This window comes from Dysidea avara, chromosome 11 (assembly GCF_963678975.1).
Source record: "Dysidea avara chromosome 11, odDysAvar1.4, whole genome shotgun sequence".
In the NCBI taxonomy this organism is placed as follows: Eukaryota; Metazoa; Porifera; class Demospongiae; order Dictyoceratida; family Dysideidae; genus Dysidea; species Dysidea avara.
The window spans coordinates 6,935,322-6,954,040 of NC_089282.1; the positions used below are offsets into that span (position 1 = coordinate 6,935,322).

The following is an 18,719-nucleotide window of genomic DNA, read 5'->3' on the forward strand; positions in this document are numbered from 1 at the left end:
ACAGGTTGAGGTCTCTGTAGCTACCATGCACTACTTGCGTGCCATTGAAGTTTTGAATAATGCCACTCACTGACTCATGCAGTTTCTTTTACAGATCACTAATTTTAGTATTAGTAGCTATTATGTAATGGATAAAAATTTACAAATGAACAATTGTAAATTAACTTGATGATGGACCTTTGGCCTTTCATTGTGTCCATATCCAGATTCTCAGTGTCAATCAGTTCTGTTTCAAACATTTGCAGCTATGCACAAAGCAAATGTTGCTTTGTAATTTATTCTGTAGCTACCTGTAGTCCTGTATGCAGTGTACTGTAAAAGTTATAAAATAATCAAATCAAACATGGGCACTCAGGCAGACATCACGTGTAGTAACGACTGTATTTTAGTAAGTTGTGCGTTATTAGGAATTTGGTAATCAAGATATCGTTAGGAGCGTCGATCGACTGACCCGGTTCGTTCCCAGAGTGCCTGATCAGGAGACTTTTTTTTCTAAGTGTGAGCACGTATATATACTAAGCGATTAATATGGTCTTGTGGCTAGAACGCCCTTTTGTAAGCCGTACCTAAATCAGCCTCATGCAGTGCAGGGTCACGAAAAGCATCTAAGTGATGTATAGTTCACAGTCTATGTGTTGAGTGTTATAAGTTCAACCACTGGTATATTCTACTAGACCGTGCTGGGCGTCAGTGGGCGTGACATGCCCCACCTCCTGGTCGTTTGGAAAATACTAATATCGAATTCCCCTGTTTTGGATTGTCAATCCCCACTATGCCTCCCGCCTCTCTATACAGTCTCACTTACCAGATCGCTGTTTATCCTCTTTGTCATTGGGTAGAGCAAAAAAAGCGGTTTGGCCACGTGAGACTATAAAGAAGACTAGGATTTTGTTTGCAGGGCGGCACAAGATTTAAAGTCCATCGAGCTTGGTGTTTTATGCAATCATCAAAATACTGTGCTTCTATGTTTGAAACTCAATGATGCAGCAGGGCTTTTGATCTCAACATATATTAATTTTAACCAGTTAACCAGGGGCGGATCCAGGAGCTGGGAAGGGGAGGGGCACTGGTTTGGGAGCACCAAATTCTCTTGTTAGCTATAGCTAGTTGCTGCATTTTTGAAGCAACAAATAATCACCTCTTAGTAGTGTCTCACTGTTAATTTTTGCCATTTAGGCCTTTGCAGACAGTTGTGAAGTCTTTAAAAGCAGTTTAAAGGCTCTGAATGTCTTAAACAACAGCAACACAATAATCATTTTAGAGGCGCTTAGTACGCACGAAGGTTCTGGGTGACTATTTCACAGCTAGTTTGACTTTGGTTTGCTTTGGTTTCAGGCAAATTTGTAATAAATGCTATTAAAATGTGCATATTTTTATGAGTTGTATAAACTGATCTTGGCCTGACATAAAGTTTAGTATTTTAATCAGAGGTATGGCTGGCTCCTCCACAGGGGACATTTGTCCCAAATGTCCCATCCTGGATCCGCCATTGTTAACCACCCTAGAATAGCCACGTTTTCACAAAACTGTAGGTACATAGCTACCACTGTAAAAAATAGTCTAAATAGTGTTTAGTCCATAGGATAATAGACTGGAAACCCTGAAAATATTTTGCTGTGGGCATTCTCCCCAGATTGGCATCCATATCTGTTGTGTGCTTCAAACTCTGCCTCTTTACTCTTTGGCCTGCTCCTGTTCCAGCAGAAGTGAACACAAGCAGCCTATGTTAATAAGTGTCTGGCATATGTTAAATGTCAGCTTTATTTAGTGAAAATTGCTACTGTGACCAGATTCAGTATGCACGAGATGAATTTCTTGGAGGAGTATGCCCCCAGACTTTAGTGTGCACATAGCAGAAAGTTTAGAAACCAGTTAACAAAATTCCTGGAACTACCTATGCCTTAGTTGTGTCACAACTGAGTTGTGTTCACAGGTCTTGTATTTATATTGTGTGGATGTTTCCTCTATACTATTCGGTGTTTTTACAAAATTTCCTAGCCATGCCTACTATTTTAACATCTGCCATGTTGTGGTTGCTTGTATTCAAGGACACACTACATTTGTAGTTCATAAATTCTTTTATCATTACTGATGGTTACTCTCTCAAATATATACATAGCTACAAGGTCAGATGGGGTGCTAAATTTCCCCTCAAAAAATTTTTAACCAGTACCTAACAACCTACCTATCTATCTATGTTTGTTCATATGTGCTCACATGAGCAAAACTGTTGAATTGTGAAAACGGTTGGTATGCAAGAATTGAAAGCTAAATGAAGTCTGTATTAAAATTCTGCACGGGTAAAATTTGTTTTGAGGTCGTTTTTCAGTGATCTGAAATACGACTCCTGTGAACTGAAAACAATGGTGCAGACCTCATAGGCTACCAAAGACAGAGGCATATTTAAAGGGGGTTCTGGAAAGTCCCTCTGAAATTGTAACTGGTAGCGGTTGGTATGCATTTGGTGCTGCCAAGTCAGATAACCTGGTCCACACACCAGGTTATCTGACTTGGCAGCACTAAATAAATGTAAGGCAGGTATAGCAGTATAGCTACAGTGTAATAGAAAACTTACATTGATTCCTCAAAAGTGGGTTAAGGGAGAACAGGGGATAATTTAAGACTCTAAAGCAAGTGTTTATACAAAGTTGCTATTATTCTGGCAGCCGGGACTATTTTGTCAGGGCTATTGTTCTGGCAGTCCACTAGATTTCTATCAAGCACACTAGTTGTACGCTATGCCCTGAGTATTCAACTTTAGGGCACGCATCTAGTAGGTTGCCCTGAGTATTCGACTTTAGGGAACATGTCTTGTAGGTTGTCCCAAGCATTCAATTTTAGGGGGCACGTCTAGTAGGTTGCCCCGAGCAACTTTAAGGGATTTGAAAGGTAGTTTTAGTGTTAGGGGTAAGGTTGGGTTCAGCTTTTGTTTCTTCTTCACCTTCAATTTATATTATATAAAAGTTACTCCACTCAGAGACATATAAGGTGGGAGTTGGGTAGCTGGGAGCCATGTAGCACAATGGTTAGGATTCTACACTCAAGCACTGGAGCTCCCAGATTCGGTTCCCACTCAAGACATTTTGTGTTTTTCTTTTTTTTTTTCTTTCTTCATTTGAGGACCTTTTTTGTCTAAGTTTTCTTTTATTCATGTGACTGCTGAACAATAGCAACAGCCTTATTTATAATGTGGGAGGTACATATACACTCTTGCTAAAAGATGTATTCTAATAGAGCAGTCAAAACTACTCTAATAGAAAGTCCATAATTGAATACAGTTGAGGTTTTAAAGAGATTATTATCATACAGTATGGTAGTACTGTATTTACTGTTGATTTCAGTTCCGTTTGAACAGTTTCATCCATGTTACAAGTCACGTGTCATGTGTGAAATGACTGAGCTAAAACCCTTCTTCAACTAAGCTGTAATATTTTAATGTCACAGTGAATTCTTGTAAGTGGTTTTAACCAATCCACAAGGCCGCCCACAGGGGGTCGAAACACTCTAATAGAGCAGTCAGATCTAGATACTCTAATAGAGCAGTCACAGTATTCTTCAGAAGAGCAGTGCAGCAAGCTTATAAATAAGGATATATAGTTGGTAAGGGGTAGCTATTGTCATTGTCAGCATGTAATGACCTTTTTTTTTTTTGGTCTTTGACTTACAGCTTGGGTGAAGTTGTACACTGTAATTCAGAGTGGAAACCTCCTTGCCCCTGGGGCCCCAGTTTAACTCTTTGCCCTGGGCCCCTTAATTTCTCTGGGCGGCCCTGCCAATCCAAAAAGCTTCTTGTGGCTGGTTCACTTTAAAAACTGCTTGTGGCGTGGATGAAAGTGTTCAAACGGAACTGAAATCAACAGTACTAGTTAAAGCACTGCCACGAGTGCAATATGGAAAAAAATAACATGGGGTGTGGGCGAGAGACCAATACAGCATGAGACAAAGCCGAGTGCTGTATTAGGTTCGAGACCATGCCCGAGTGCTATTTTTTCCATATTGCACGAGCATGGCGGTGCTTTAACTGGTTATTGTACTAAAGTAGTGGCTGCGAAGAGTGGGGGTAACTCCAAGTAGTAGGAGGTGAATGCCTATCCGTGTAAGTTCGAGACCGTGTGTAATGCAGTGATTAACTATTCAAGGTGTTATTCATACTCGTTCATACTGCACCAGCATGATGAAGCTAGCTATGTAGCTTTAATTGATGTGAACTGCCGAGAATGACAGTAAGTGGCCAACTGCTTGTTCCGGCCTCGGTTGAGGCCTCGCTTAATGCCCATGAGTAAGTCTGTGACTATGTTATAGAGAGGCTTGCTGTTGTGTTTAGCAGGTGAAAGTGCATTTATAGAAGCCACGGTGTGGTGTTGGGAAAGATACCACGAAGGCAAATGGAAAAAGTACAGCTAGTAAAGCCAATGCTGTGAGGTTGTACACTTACTTCAACATAAAATTGCTAGTCAGACAAGTGGGCAAGGGCTCCAACCATCACTGTTTATTATTGTGGTTACCACAAAACATAAATAAATTACCTAAGTACATGCCAGAGCTTTTGACCCCAACCCTCCAGTGGTACTGCAGCTACTGGAGCTGAATAGACTAATAATCTGCTGGCTACTGCCCACTGATTATGGTAAAAATAGTTAATTATCGGCTTCTACTGATTACCGATCGGATTATCGATAACTCTATCATGAACCATTATATGCATTTTGATTTTGGGTTTTTGATTTTTCTTAATTCAACATAATTGGTATGTACGTATGGTAGTGTTGTATGTTAGGGATCATGGTAGTTTGCACTTTCTCACAAAAACATTACCATCAAAACATTACCATCAAAAACCAGCTTCACAATATCTTCACAATGCCTTGACAGTATAATCAAGCCCATAAGTATCTCAGAACAGTCAAAAATGCTTCTGATAAGTTGGTACGGAATTTTATAATTGTGATAACTGTTTGCCTGCCTGATGTTTTCAGACAGGTGTAATGACTAAGGCTATGGTTGTCATTTTTTTCACTGCTAGGCATTACTTCAGCCTGACAGATACCTTTTGGTATACTGCAGTGCGTAATTGTACACTGCCCATCATGGATGAACTAATCTTTGTCCTTCTTTGTGTCTCATTTCTTCTTGCTGACAGTATAACATGTCAATTCATGGTAGTGCATGATGGTTTCCTACAGAGATTTGTAATGGAAATTCTCCGTATTTTCCGCAATGACTGGGTTGATTGCAGAGACACTTCTCGTAATGTTCTTTGTTTGCAGTGCTTTGGCTGACATAATGTGTTTTAGTTTTATTTGAGGTGATAGCTATGTTGTAGTATTGCCTTATAGAAAACAGAGTGGAAGCATGCTCCTCTTAAGAAGACTGTTGTACTTTTATAGCTATATACTAGCTCTAAATCATAAGGTACTAAATTGTGTATATTAACATGTTTGTACTTGTCTGTGTAGGTGCTATACACTATAGCTACAGTAATGGAAGTTTATAAATTGTTTTATGCTGACCTAATTAAAGTCCTTCCAATGGATGATATCACGTTCATAGGACAGTTGTATTCCCAGGACTTACTGCCTGGTGATCTCAAAGGTAAAGTAAAGTCACACTCAACACAAGCAGAAAAGGCATCGTACTTTTTGGATCATGTAATTGAACCTAGTTTGAGTACAAGTGACAGCAAGGAATCATTTGAACGCTTAATATCAGTCATGAAAAGGTATAATACTCCAGCTGTTAAAGAGCTGGCAAGTAAAATCAGGGGTGAGTTGGCAGCTAATTGCATACACATGCAACTTTAAATTATGCACAACTTATTATGACTAACTTGGCTATTAATGGCACGTCATAAATTGAAATGTAGTCAATTTTGACTATACAATAACATTTATAGAACTTTGCGTGGGTGAGATCAAAGGAAAAAGTGTACTTTAAATTTCATAAAGTACACTCTCAGCCGGCCAACAGCTTCATCAACCACAAAAAGTACTTTATTGCACCACAAAGAGTGCTTTATTCGTTCAATAAAGCACTCTTTGCGGTGCAATAAAGCACTCTTTGTGGGCAATAAAGCACAGTTGCCCACGTGCTCTAGTGCAGGCTAATAGCCTGCGGTGCTCACACCAGTACGACTAATCACCCAAGCCGGTGAAGGCTGATAGCCTCGCTGCACTGAGTGATCAATCACCCCAGCCAACACGAGTTCTATCACTGGATTGCTTTTATAGACATACCTAAATGCTTCGATGATGGGTGGGAGAAGGCAACATTGCTGTTACGATTGTTAATGTAAATGGACAAGTCCTGGAGATATCACAGAAATATTTCACCATGTGACTCACAATAAAATCGATTGTGGGTTGTGAGCAAAACCTGCCAAAATATGCGATGAATGTCTACCATGCCAAACTATGGTGAAATACACGTGAGTTACTTTGTTAAATTAGTTTGTGTGCATTCAGGCAGCTAATAATTCGTGCAATGTGTGTTAATTGGTAAAGCTACATGACTAGAAAGTTCCAAAAATCATTTAAAGCATAGCCTTGCTCATGCTAAATGAAAAATAAAGTACTTGGTGCTTGGCCTCGTACTTTATTTTTCATATAGCACTTGTGGCTATGCTTTAACATATACGAACATATAAATCATTTAACTGTACAGTGTGCCAAAACTAACAAGAATCTGCATGGAACTTTTGTAAGGTTGTGACCACTGAGTTAAAATATTATATATCGAGGCTAGAGTTCATGGTAATATGTATGTTATCTAATTTTTAAAAATCTACCTTTTGGACACAGTTAATGTAGATTAATGTAGATTCCTTGATACTTTTATAGTACATTTTCACTGGAAGATGGAACCACTTGGTTTTCCAGCGCATCTATCCATGTTTCTTTAACATATAGCATATTATCTTGTGCTAAAATTCAGAATTCCATCAGCTAGGCAGTGGTGGTGCTGTAGGTAGGGCTCTGATCAATTATGAAAAGTGACAATACCAAGTTTAGAAAGCTCTACATTATTTTTGTTTTTTCACAGTCTAGCTTTAAGTCAAAGTCACAAAAAGCATCAAGTATTGTGAAATTCTACCAGCAAATGGGTCGGCATAGACAGTTTTCAGCCTACCTTTGACAAGACAGCTCTTCTCCAATTAGGGCATCCCATACATCATAGTTATCCTCACTCTGCATAACCACGTGTACAATGCAATGACAATAGTGAAAAATGTGTCCGTGAAAACATCCACTTTCAAAACTTTCAAAAATAGCATTCCTTGTAAACATCTGGCAGTTACCTTATCCAAAGTAACAATCAGCCTTTTCACATTTGGTCCTAAGGTATACAATCAGACCAACTACTGATGATGTAAGTGATGGAGTACATTCTTCCGTGAAAATACTCCAAGCCTCAATAGGCTCAATACTTTTTTTAAATTCTGTAGTTGTGCAACCATACCTCATAAACAGTGAACTGGTAAATAGACGAAAGCTAGTTGGTAGTAGGGCTGCAACAAATACTAATACTCGGAGAGTATTTGTTAAGGATTTGGTACTCGGATAGTAAAATTGGTACTCGAGTACTTGTTAAGATCATGTGACCCAGCTCACGTGATGTATTTGTCATCAGGGAGTGACACAATGAAGGCTGTAGAGTTTTGATTAGCATATTTTTTTGTCAGGGACACTAATATCAGTACTTTAATACAGTGTGTGTATCATTGTTGTTACTTGAAAAGCTGTAAACTGTTTAAGGTTGGTACGAAACTTGTCAAATGGGTATGACTACAAATAGCTAGTATTCATGAGTACTCGATCGTTAATTCTAGAGAGTACTCGAATACTAAAAAACCATGATCGTTTCAGTCCTAGTTGGTAGTAGTCTGGGATTAATCAGTCAGAGTATGTAGTGAAGTAATAAAGCTAATTGAGTTATTAATGATAGTGATATTGTTAAAAGCCATGAATAGTAAACTCGCTAATGCCTAAAGTGTTAATTTTCATTACAATGAAGAGTCCTTACTACTTATTGTACTGTTAAACCTATCTCTGCACCAATCACATATATCAATAGTGTAATTATTTTAAAAATGAATTAGGGATCCAAGTGATAAAAAAGTTGTGAAACAAGAGATGAATGATAGTATTACAGCATAACCCTGTGGAACATTCCTTCACTGGCATGTAATGATAAGATTTTGCTTAATGCCAAAGTAGGGATTTCTTCACCAAACTATGCCACTGATGGTCCCGCAATTTTACACTTACACATCCTCCAAACTCTAACCCAATGAAAAATATGGACAATTTCCATTATAAAGGGAAGCCACCATGTGCTACCGCTAAATCGACACTTTTCATTGTCAGCAAAGATGAATGATCACAAAGGAGGACACTGGTAAGTCCATGAAGAATGCATTGTACGTACTGCGGTATGCCAAAAGGCACCTCTTGGACTGAAGTGACGTCGAACAGTGAAAAAATATGCTTGTGTGAAGGCATCAGACAGTCAGGAAGTCAGTCAGTCAGTCAGTCAGTCGGTCAGTCAGTCAGTTAGTAGAAAATTCTGTTAAATATATATTTTTAAATTCCGTAGTAACTTGTTGAAAGCATTTCGGGTCGATCTGAAGGCTTGTTAGGGCTTCGTTTTACCTACCAATACTGCCTCCTCCTTGTCTGGGAAAAGTGAGGCTGGTTTTTGGGTGATGTTATTTCATGGGCCATGCCTACTCCTATTGTGGTCCCTACTATACAGTACTGTCGTACTGTATGATAATAACTTCTGTATGACCACACTCTTTTTCACAACTTCAATGCTTTTTGGTGATTCCCGTTATGTATATATAGCCAATATTTGTCCTAATGCTACTGGTGCTTTTTTTATGCAGACCACCTTTCAAATGCATCATTACATTTGGAAAATCTACCAAAATGCCATAAATCTACTGGTAAGTGTTGTTAAGATATTTATTACAGTGGAGCCTTAGTTACCAAACCCCTGGGGACCACCTGGTGTTCAGATAAGTAAAGTCTATAAGTTATAGTTAAACCTCATCACAAGTAGGATATCATTGTTATCAACCTGAGGCCAAGGCAAAGCTGAGGCTGAGGTGTTGATAACAGATATCCTATGAGTGCAAGTGTGGGGTTTAATTGGCTTCTATCCCACACTTTGAAGCATTTGACTTCATAAAGAACTACAATGAGGCTAGTAAAGTTGTGTATGGTTTCAATTTTGCTGTGCTGGCAGCTCTATATTATGATATGGCTTCGTGTTTCCTTTGATCCGACTGAATGTGTAAATCAACTTGTCCTTCATATTTAAGGATTCTGACCTACTGGGGTTTAACTTCCATTCTGGGGTTTAACTACCATATCCTCCTACTTTGATGTAGGGCTTCAGTGGGATAGAACTACCATAAAACAAGTTTATTTTGAGCAGTAAAAAATTTCTGAAATTTTAAATCACTCTAACAGAATACTCACTACTTAGCTAGCTATCAGTGATAATTTATGAAAAATATTTTCAAAAACGCATTGTTATTTTTGAATATTTTAAAAAATTAACCTTTCAAAAATTTCCCACTATATGGTATTTGAATTCCAGGTCTAAAGTAATTTAAATTCCAGTGTTTTTGTATTGATAAATACAGTATGTACTTAAATGGTAAGTAGTGGTACAATGACAATACATACTATTTAATGCCACTTACATTCTGTAATTTCTGTACGTACGTACTGTAAGCTGGTTGTGAAAACTTTTGTATATTATTATTATTATATTTGTAACTGTGCAGAAATCAAAAAGATTGTTGTGCACAGGTGTGATCATAATGCATGTTCAGGTTGGTACAAAACTCATCTAAGGTAGGGGAGTGAATTACAAAGGGGGGAGTGTGTTCCAGAGTCTGATTGTAGAAGGGGAAAAGGAAAATTTATAAGAATCAATCATAGTGTCAAGCTGTTTATAATAACCTTCCCTTGATGGATGATGATTAGGTATTAGATCATTTGTAGGTATACTTAGATTGCCATTAATTATCTTATACATTGTAGTTATCTTAGACTTGTTTCTTCTTTCTTCGAGGGTAGGTAAATTTAATGATGACATCATTCTTGTTACACTACTAAATCTAGAAAAATTATTGTAGCAAAATCTGGCTGCTCTCCTTTGGATGGATTCAAGTTGGTTTATATTGGTGTGGGTGTGGGGGGCCCAGACAGAGGATGCATATTCAACAATGGGGCGGACCATCATCTTGTAACAATTGTTCTTAACAGAAACAGGGCATTGGTGAAGATTACGATGCAAAAATCCATTAACCTGGTTTGCTTTGCTAGTGACTCTTTGAATGTGTTCATTCCATGATAGTTTCAGGTCAATGGTGACCCCAAGATATTTTGTGTGAGGAACCTTAGAGATGATAGAATTCTCTAGATGATAGCTATAAATGATGGGATTTTTTTTATTGGTAATTCTCAAGTGTTCACATTTCTTAATGTTAAATTCCATCAGCCAAGTATGAACCCATTCAGTAAGTTTTTCAAGGTCCTGTTGTAGGGCTATACAATCGGATTCGGAATGTATGTAGGAGTACAGTAGGACATCATCTGCATACAATTTAACTTTATTATTGACACAAGCAGGGAGATCATTTATATACAATAAAAACAGAAGTGGTGCAAGTACAGTACCTTGGAGTACACCAGAGAGAACTTCTTTAGAGAAGCTGTTTTTCCCTTCTAGCACTACATACTGGGATCTGCAAGTTAAAAAAGATTTAATCCACAATAGGATAGATCCATCAATCCCATAATGTTGGAACTTGAGGTAGAGTCGGGAATGTGGAACCTTATCAAAGGCCTTACTAAAGTCAAGTAGAAGTACATCACATTAGCCTTTTTGATTCAAACACATGGCAAAGTCATTTACCGTGGAAATTAATTGTGTTTCACAACTCCTTTTGTGACGGAAACCGTGTTGTTCATCGCATAGAATGTTAAAGGGTGTTAAATGATTAGATACACTTGAATATACTATATGCTCTAATATTTTGCAGCAGCTACATGTAAGGGACACAGGTCTATAGTTGCATGGGTCTGATTTATTACCTTTCTTATAAATAGGAACTACCTTCGCAGTTTTCCAGATACTTGGTAGTGTACCTTGATCTAAAGAAGCCTGGAAGATCAATGATAAGGCTGGGGAGATTTCATATGCCATTTCTTTAAGAAAACGAGCAGGAAGGTTGTCAGGCCCAGATGCCTTATGTTGTTCGATGTTTGATAGTAGTTGGTATTGTCTTCCATGATGTGGTAATTTAATACGTATCACCTGACTTTGGAGAAATGACAGAGCTGGTTAACAATTTTCACACTGAAAATTGATAGGTCTGTTTTCTTGAGACAAAATCCTCACAGCACTCAAGTGGCCATGGGAAGGCACTGGAGTAACTGGAGACAATGTTATTGGCTTGGATTTATGCAAGGTTGTATAAACATGTAACATGTGTATTTTGCATAATTTCAGTGCATCTAGAGCTTCCAGAGGCATGTAATTTGATTTGGCTTGCAGCTTTAAACACATACTTTACCAGACTAGTAGCACCCAAAGCAAAAGAATCGGCATACCTGGTAATTAACTGTGTCAGCTGAAGCTTCTGTTCTGCAGATAGGTGTTCTACCTGGAGGTTGAGTTGTTCATGTAGTTTTGCTTCTCTATTACAGCATGATGGTGTAACTGTTGACACTACAGCTGGAGGCATGGGCCCCTCATAACATCCACTCTCTCAGCATCCTCCAAGGTCCCTAACCTTATACCCCTATCTAAATGAATGTGGCAATAAGCAGTGTTATCAACGATTAGCTTCAGGCATCCATCTTTGTCAGTCTGTACCATGACATCAGCTATCTTCACATCAGGTTCTACAACTGTAGATATAGAAAGCCAATCATTTGCCTTTGGCTCTCACTAATTTCTGATGATCAGCAGGGACTCTAGTGGCTGCAAGCAACTGTACAAGTTTATTTTATTTTTATTTATTAAGACTTTACAGCACAAGTGTTGAAGGTCTGTAGGACTCCTGGTCCTACAGCCCGCTTAAAGTTGTTACAGAAAGTATGTTTGAAAAAGTGGAGAAAGGAGAAAAATCCATGACCAGACCTGGGCAGCCTTGAACCTGCAGCCATCCAATTAACGCTCAAAGTGTATTATCACTTACTTGTGACATCTGTATACTGCTACTCTGGACAGGATCATCTACACAGCATCACCGTAATCTCCCATGAGGACTGTCTCCTGATTCTTCAGTTAAATCAGTTCTGTCAGTTCCTCCTGACACCTACTGTTATGCTCAAGAGTTACAGTGGTGACAGATTGAACTACTGCCCACTGCTCTTTCCCATACCTTGCAATACTCTTATGCATTTTGTAACCTTATTTAGCTGTATAGTCTGTCTCTCCACTTCCAGGGCATGGTAACACAACAGTTCATTATTCTTGCAGTCTCTTTCTACCACCTGTTGCAGTTGTTCAGTTTGCTTTGATTTTTTTGTACATTTTACTCTATTGCAGCTGCTCTTGTTGTACACTAGATAACTCCATCTCCGCTTGCTGCAAAAATTAGTCTTCAAGCTGCTTAGTCTGTTTAGCTATTACTTCCGCAAAACCAGCTTCTTTCATTACTTCCTTCAGACTTTCCATCTCCTTGATAGCTTTGAGCTGTTCCACTTCCAACTCTGAGTCAATTTACTTACTAGCTTCTTCTGTTTTGCATGTCAAGCCTATTGTAAGTCATCTAACTTTGTTCTTAATGCATATATTCACTATTGTTGTGACTTCATCTCTCCAGGTAATGTTATCATTAAGTTCCACAGTACCACAGATTCATTTCTGATTGTAAAACCGCTCACTTCTCTTCCGTCTGTTTCTTACTACAAATGTTCCTTCCTTCACCACATCATTAGCTTCTCCTTGTCCTTCTATTTCTCTCTGGATACGCCCCCATAAATGTAAAGCTGCGGCGTACTCTCAGACACATGAACTGACTTAGCTATGCCTTTTTTGTAACTCACAACTTTAATGTCTGTACATGCCCAATGCATGCCCAATGCATGCGCAAGCAAGCATACAACAATGTACATGCAATACATTAAATAAATGTCAGTTGATTGTTACATTAGGTCACAAAATTATATGTATACAATACTTGTTTATATTCACTATCATTTATGTATTTTAGATGGGCTAGCTGTATTGGCTGATCGATATCGTACCCAATATCAGAATGCAAGATTCAAAAACATCAGTGATCAACCATATGCAACAAATTTTTATGTACCTCTAACTTTTGCCCAGCGTGAGTCAAGGCAGAAACAGAAGCAGCTATTAACAATTGCAAAACAACATCACAAAACTCTAAGTAAATTGCCAAATGTAGTGGAAATAACTGAGATGGACTATGTTTCAGATAGACACCTCCCCTTATCTCTAAAACTTAATAAGATCTATGCTGCTGCTCCTGACAATAGAACGACTAATAAAATTGAAGAGCTGTTCATTTTGCCCAATAACAAAGCAAACATTAGATCCAAGAGTATATTGATTGAAGGCACACCTGGAATAGGAAAAACTGAATTGGTAAAAGAAATAGCATATTGTTGGGCAAAAGGTGAAGCTTTGATGAATATAAAGCTACTTATTGTGCTGTATTTACATGATCCAAAAGTGCAGAGGATCAACTCTATCAAAATGTTAATTCAACTTATCGTTGATGATGATTTGATTGATGAGGATGTAGCTGAATGTGCTGTTGAACAGCTACGTGATTCGCAAGGCTCTGATGTGTTATTTTTAATGGACAGTTTTGATGAATGTCACAAGAAGCTACACAAGAACAGTTTTGTTATGCGTCTTATTGAACGTAGAGTTTTATCATGTTCCATACTGTTTATTACATCACGTCCAAGTGGATCATACTGCTTGCGTACTCAAGTTGATCAAGTCTTTGAAATTCATGGTTTTGACAAAGAAAGTCAGAGTTCATTTATTTCACATTCTCTAGAAACTTTACCTGCACAACAACTAAAGTTAGAGAATTTCCTCAGTTCTAATCCCATTATAAGCAGCTACTGTTTTACCCCATTGTATTTACGTATGCTAGTATTCTTGTTCAGTCAACCTGGAAGCTATTTACCTGAAACTGCAGTGGAAGTAATTGAAAAGTTTATTTTGCACACAATATACTTTAATTTAAATAAATCTTATAAATCAAAGTTTAACATTCCTTCAAAGCTGAAAAAAATGAATGAATTACCCAAAGAAGCATTTGAACTTGTATGTCAATTTTCTAAAATTGCCTTTGAAGGTGTTAATACAAATCAATTGGTTTTTACACTTGAAGAAATGAAAAAGACATGTCCCAAAATTGAAAACTTTATAGATGGTTTTGGCTTATTGCAAGCTGTAGAGCATTATCCTGAAACTGGAGCAGCAGGCAGTGAAATATCGTTAAATTTTGTTCATTACACCATGCAGGAATTTCTTGCAGCTTATCATATATCAAGATTATCAGAAGAGGAACAATATGAATTGTTGGTATCTACGCATCAAGAACCCTCTATTTTCAGTAATCATGACATTGTAAGTGATGTTCCAGATCATTTAATGACATATAAAGCATGGATACAAAGTCAGTACAACAATATTTGGCTGATATTTGCTAGTATAACTGGTGGTGAATCTGTAGCTCTTAAGAAATTTGTTCTTAAAGATTTTCTTCAGGGTGAAGATAAGAAAATGGTTTTGTTATTCTTTCAGTATTACACAGAAATTAAGAATGAAAAAATGTGTCAAGTTCTGCAAGGTATATTTGATGATGATAACTTAATTACACTTGCAGGTGGTAACTTTAGCCATTGTCACACTTCACTGTTTCCCCATCACATGATGTTTTTAGTGCTACTGTTGTCACAGAGCCAAGGTGTTCACAAAAGCTTAAAACTCACAGACATTTTTATATCAGAGGATGCTCTAATTATTTTAGGAAATTATTTTCAGACAAACCATGTCAATGTTGATTGTTTATGTCTTGAAAATAATAACTTGAAACCATCAAATGCTAAAATAATTGGTGCCATTATTAAGATGAATCACCTAAAGACAATAGCAATATGTGAGAACTACTTTTTAGAAGCTGAAGCCAAAGCAGTTTATGATGCTTTATCTGTGCAGAATTCAATTCATTCCTTGACACTGAGCAATGTAGGACTATCAAATAATGATATTTGCTTGTTGATGGATGCTTTGGAAGGTAAAGTAATTCAGAACTTGGACATTTCTGATAATCGTTATGGTAGTGAAGGATTGAAAGCTATTGCCACTTTTGTTTCTGCATGTAAAACACTTTCATCTCTTAACTTGGCCAGTAATATGATTGCACTCACTGAAGAAGGAATCCAATATGTTTTAAATCTTTCTCAAGAAGATGATGTGAATGTGTTGTCTAACCATTTGTATGATTTCAATGGAATCAGCGCACTGGTTGATGCATTTGACAATACCTTGTCTCTCACTTCACTGGATTTCGCAGCTGACTTATGTCCTGATAAGTGGTGTTACAAAATAGCACAAGCCGTGCAAAAACTAAAAAATCTTCAGTCACTGAACTTTTGCTATCTTAATTTGATGATGCTCACTGTTAAAACAATAGCAAACATAACCCGTTCTAACAAATCATTAGCATCATTGAATATTGCAAATAACAACATTGATAATCCTGGTATAAATGAAATTCTTGATACACTTTTGTACAATAAAACATTGAGATTACTTGACATTTCTCTTAATGAATTAAGCTTTAAATGTGCCATAAAATTAGTACAAGTCTTGCAAAATAATAGTGTACTGACTTGTTTAGCATTAGGATCTAATAAAATTAGTGATGAGGGATGTTGTTATTTAGCCAAAGCATTGTCAGTGAACAAGACACTCACCTCACTTTACATACGAGACAACATGATAAGTGATGATGGAGCCAAAGAATTAGCCAGTGCCCTCCAAAGGAATACATCTTTATTACATCTCGACCTATCATTTAATGACATTACAGATAATGGTGCAATGGCTTTAATGCATGCTTTACATATTAATAATTGTCTAAAGGTTTTGTTTATTATATTTAATGATATTAATGATGAAGATTGTTTAGTATCTAACCAACATTTCAAAATTGATGATACAATCTTTGCATTAACCAATAATCTACAGTGTACTGTTTCCTTATTTTCTGCTCAGTTTGTGAGATGTAGATTTCAAAGACATATACTTTTTACCAAACTAAGATACTACAATGAATGGAAACAGGAAACACTAATTGGAATCAATACAATGAGTATGTATCATTTTATTCCAGAGGATCAGCTGAACTTTTTAAAGTATTATATTAATCAGTGGTTTGGAAAACAGTGATGATGGACCAGATAACAGTAACATAGTAAAGAGTTAATGTACGTAGTAATGAGTTGATACCCACTGTACAGTGTTGTAGCAATTATATGATATGTATATATGTAGTTAACTGATTTTGTGAGCAGTTGATGTGTAGAAACAATAATATGTAAACATGGATGAAACATAATTATATGAAAATAGTACAATTTAGCTAGAGGATTTGCCTTTGGGTCACTTTAATGAATATCTTAATCAAGCAGCCTGCCCTTAACAGTAACAGATAAGGAATTCTATATAGTTACTAAATTCTGCAGGTGATCTACAAGATAGGAACGTTATTTAGTGCACAAGTGTCTAATTTAAGAGTCTGTCATGCAAAGGTTTGTATATATACATTATTTGTTGTAAGCTTTATAAACAAAACAGTGTGCATATTATATGCAAGGGGGAAAAAATGGAAGGGAGATGAAAAATGTGTACCAAAGTCAAGCTCAGTTTTTTTTATCCTTACTTTATGTATACATTGTACAATAATACAACAGTAAACAGTAGTAGTAGTCAAATAATGCTGTAAAGTTACTTCACAGTACACCCATGCATTATTCCAAGGCTACCTGTGTGTGGGTGGGTGGGTGAGGTGAAGGTGTTGAAATTCTTCTTAATAATATGGCTACTGAGGCATAGAGACAAGCTGGTGAAGTATGAAAGGCGGTTAATTCAAGAATTATATTAGCAAAGCTACGCTGGACTAGTCATTGAGGTAAACATCATAGTAGTAAGAGCAAACCTGTTAACATTGCTATAGTGTGTGTGTGTGTGTGTGTGTGTGTGTGTGTGTGTGTGTGTGTGTGTGTGTGTGTGTGTGTGTGTGTGTGTGTGTGTGTGTGTGTGTGTGTGTGTGTGTGTGTGTGTGTGTGTGTGCACTGACTGATGCTGCTCCTCCAGGAGTACAATTAAAGTTTAGGTGTGAGTTCCAAGATGTTATTGATGCCATCCCCCATGATGAATTGCTGGTGTTACTTGGAGACTTTAATGCTAGGGTTAGAGTGCTGGGTCCTGATGAGGAATCTTGGAGGGGTGTGTTGGGGAGACATTGGTTGAACGACAGGAATAAGGCAGGGGGGTTGTTGCAGTTTTGTGCGATAACTCAACTTACAGTTATAAACACTTGGCTTAAAAGAAAGAGTATACGTTATGGTACCTGGAGACACCCTGCTGTGAAGGTGTCCCATATAATTGGAACTTGATTTAGTGATGATGCAGATGGGTCAACAGAAGTACTGTGGAGATGTTTGTGTTATGACAGGGGCTATGTGTTGGACAGATCATCACTTAGTCTGAGCTAGATTAAGGCTTAGGTTTTCGCATGTGGGTGCTGGTGGTGTTCAAAGAAGATCTTTCTCCATTTACAAGATAGCATTGGGATGTTTATGTGAAGTATTTAGAAGAGGCCTTACATGTCCACCCATACAGGTCTGACTTATGTAATGAATATAACTGGCAGGAATTGTGTTGTTGTATTGTCCAGGTAGCAAAAGATGTTATTGGTCATGGGAAACAGAGGCAACCCGAATGGTTTGAAGACAACATACAGACATTAACACCATTAATTAATGCAAAGAATGCAGCACACAATAGAATGCTCAATTCCAACTCAGCTGGAGCACGAAGAGCTTTTAGGCAGTCACAGTGGTTGGTTAAGAAGGCAGTTGATGAGGTAAAGGAGAATTGCATTTTGAGTGTGGCCAAGGAAGCAGAGGAGGCTGTAAAAGATGGAAAGACCCATTAGATGGTGGCAGTGGGCCCATGTAGGTCGAGGATCACGTATACCTAGAGCGGTAAAGAAGAAAGATGGGGAATTGACAAATGGACCATCAGAGATGTTACAACGGTGGCACCAGCACTTTAGTAAATTACTGAACTGGCAAAGTAATTTTGACGAGAAAGTGATTCAGCAGTTGTCTGTTGTTCCTTGAGTTTGATGATCCTCCATCCATGGAAGAGTTAGAATTGGCATTGTCATGGTTGAAGAGGCGTAAGGCTGGCGAGAGGACTGGTATTCTTTCAGAGTTGTTGTGTGGCAGTTCCGTGTTATGGAGTATACATAGGCTACTACAATAGATGCAAGACATTGGAGAGATGGTGAAGTAGTAGCAGACTGGAAGAATGCTGAAGTAGTGTCAGTGCAAAGAAAAGTGATTTACAGAATTGTGGCAATTGGTGTGGCATTAGTTTTTTTGGATGTAGCCGGTAAAGTGTTTGCTCAAATTATC

The 18,719-nt window shown here is 37.7% G+C and overlaps 1 protein-coding gene across 1 annotated transcript; it reads left to right on the top strand.

The window, feature by feature from the left end:
* The first annotated feature begins 407 nt into the window (after positions 1-407).
* LOC136237830 (protein NLRC3-like) lies at positions 408-16,644 on the top strand. Its single transcript, XM_066028046.1, has 4 exons — positions 408-498; positions 5,457-5,763; positions 8,885-8,944; positions 13,238-16,644. The coding sequence occupies exons 2-4, from the start codon at positions 5,481-5,483 to the stop codon at positions 16,462-16,464; spliced, it is 3,570 nt and encodes a 1,189-aa protein (XP_065884118.1). The 5' UTR covers positions 408-498; positions 5,457-5,480; the 3' UTR covers positions 16,465-16,644.
* The last annotated feature ends 2,075 nt before the right edge of the window (positions 16,645-18,719 follow it).

Coding starts and splice junctions, on each gene's coding strand:
- LOC136237830 (XM_066028046.1), top strand. CDS start 5,481: ATGGAAGTTTATAAATTGTTTTATGCTGACCTAATTAAAGTCCTTCCA. Junction 5,764..8,884: donor GCTGGCAAGTAAAATCAGGG/GTGAGTTGGCAG, acceptor TTTTTTATGCAG/ACCACCTTTCAAATGCATCA. Junction 8,945..13,237: donor AAAATGCCATAAATCTACTG/GTAAGTGTTGTT, acceptor TATGTATTTTAG/ATGGGCTAGCTGTATTGGCT.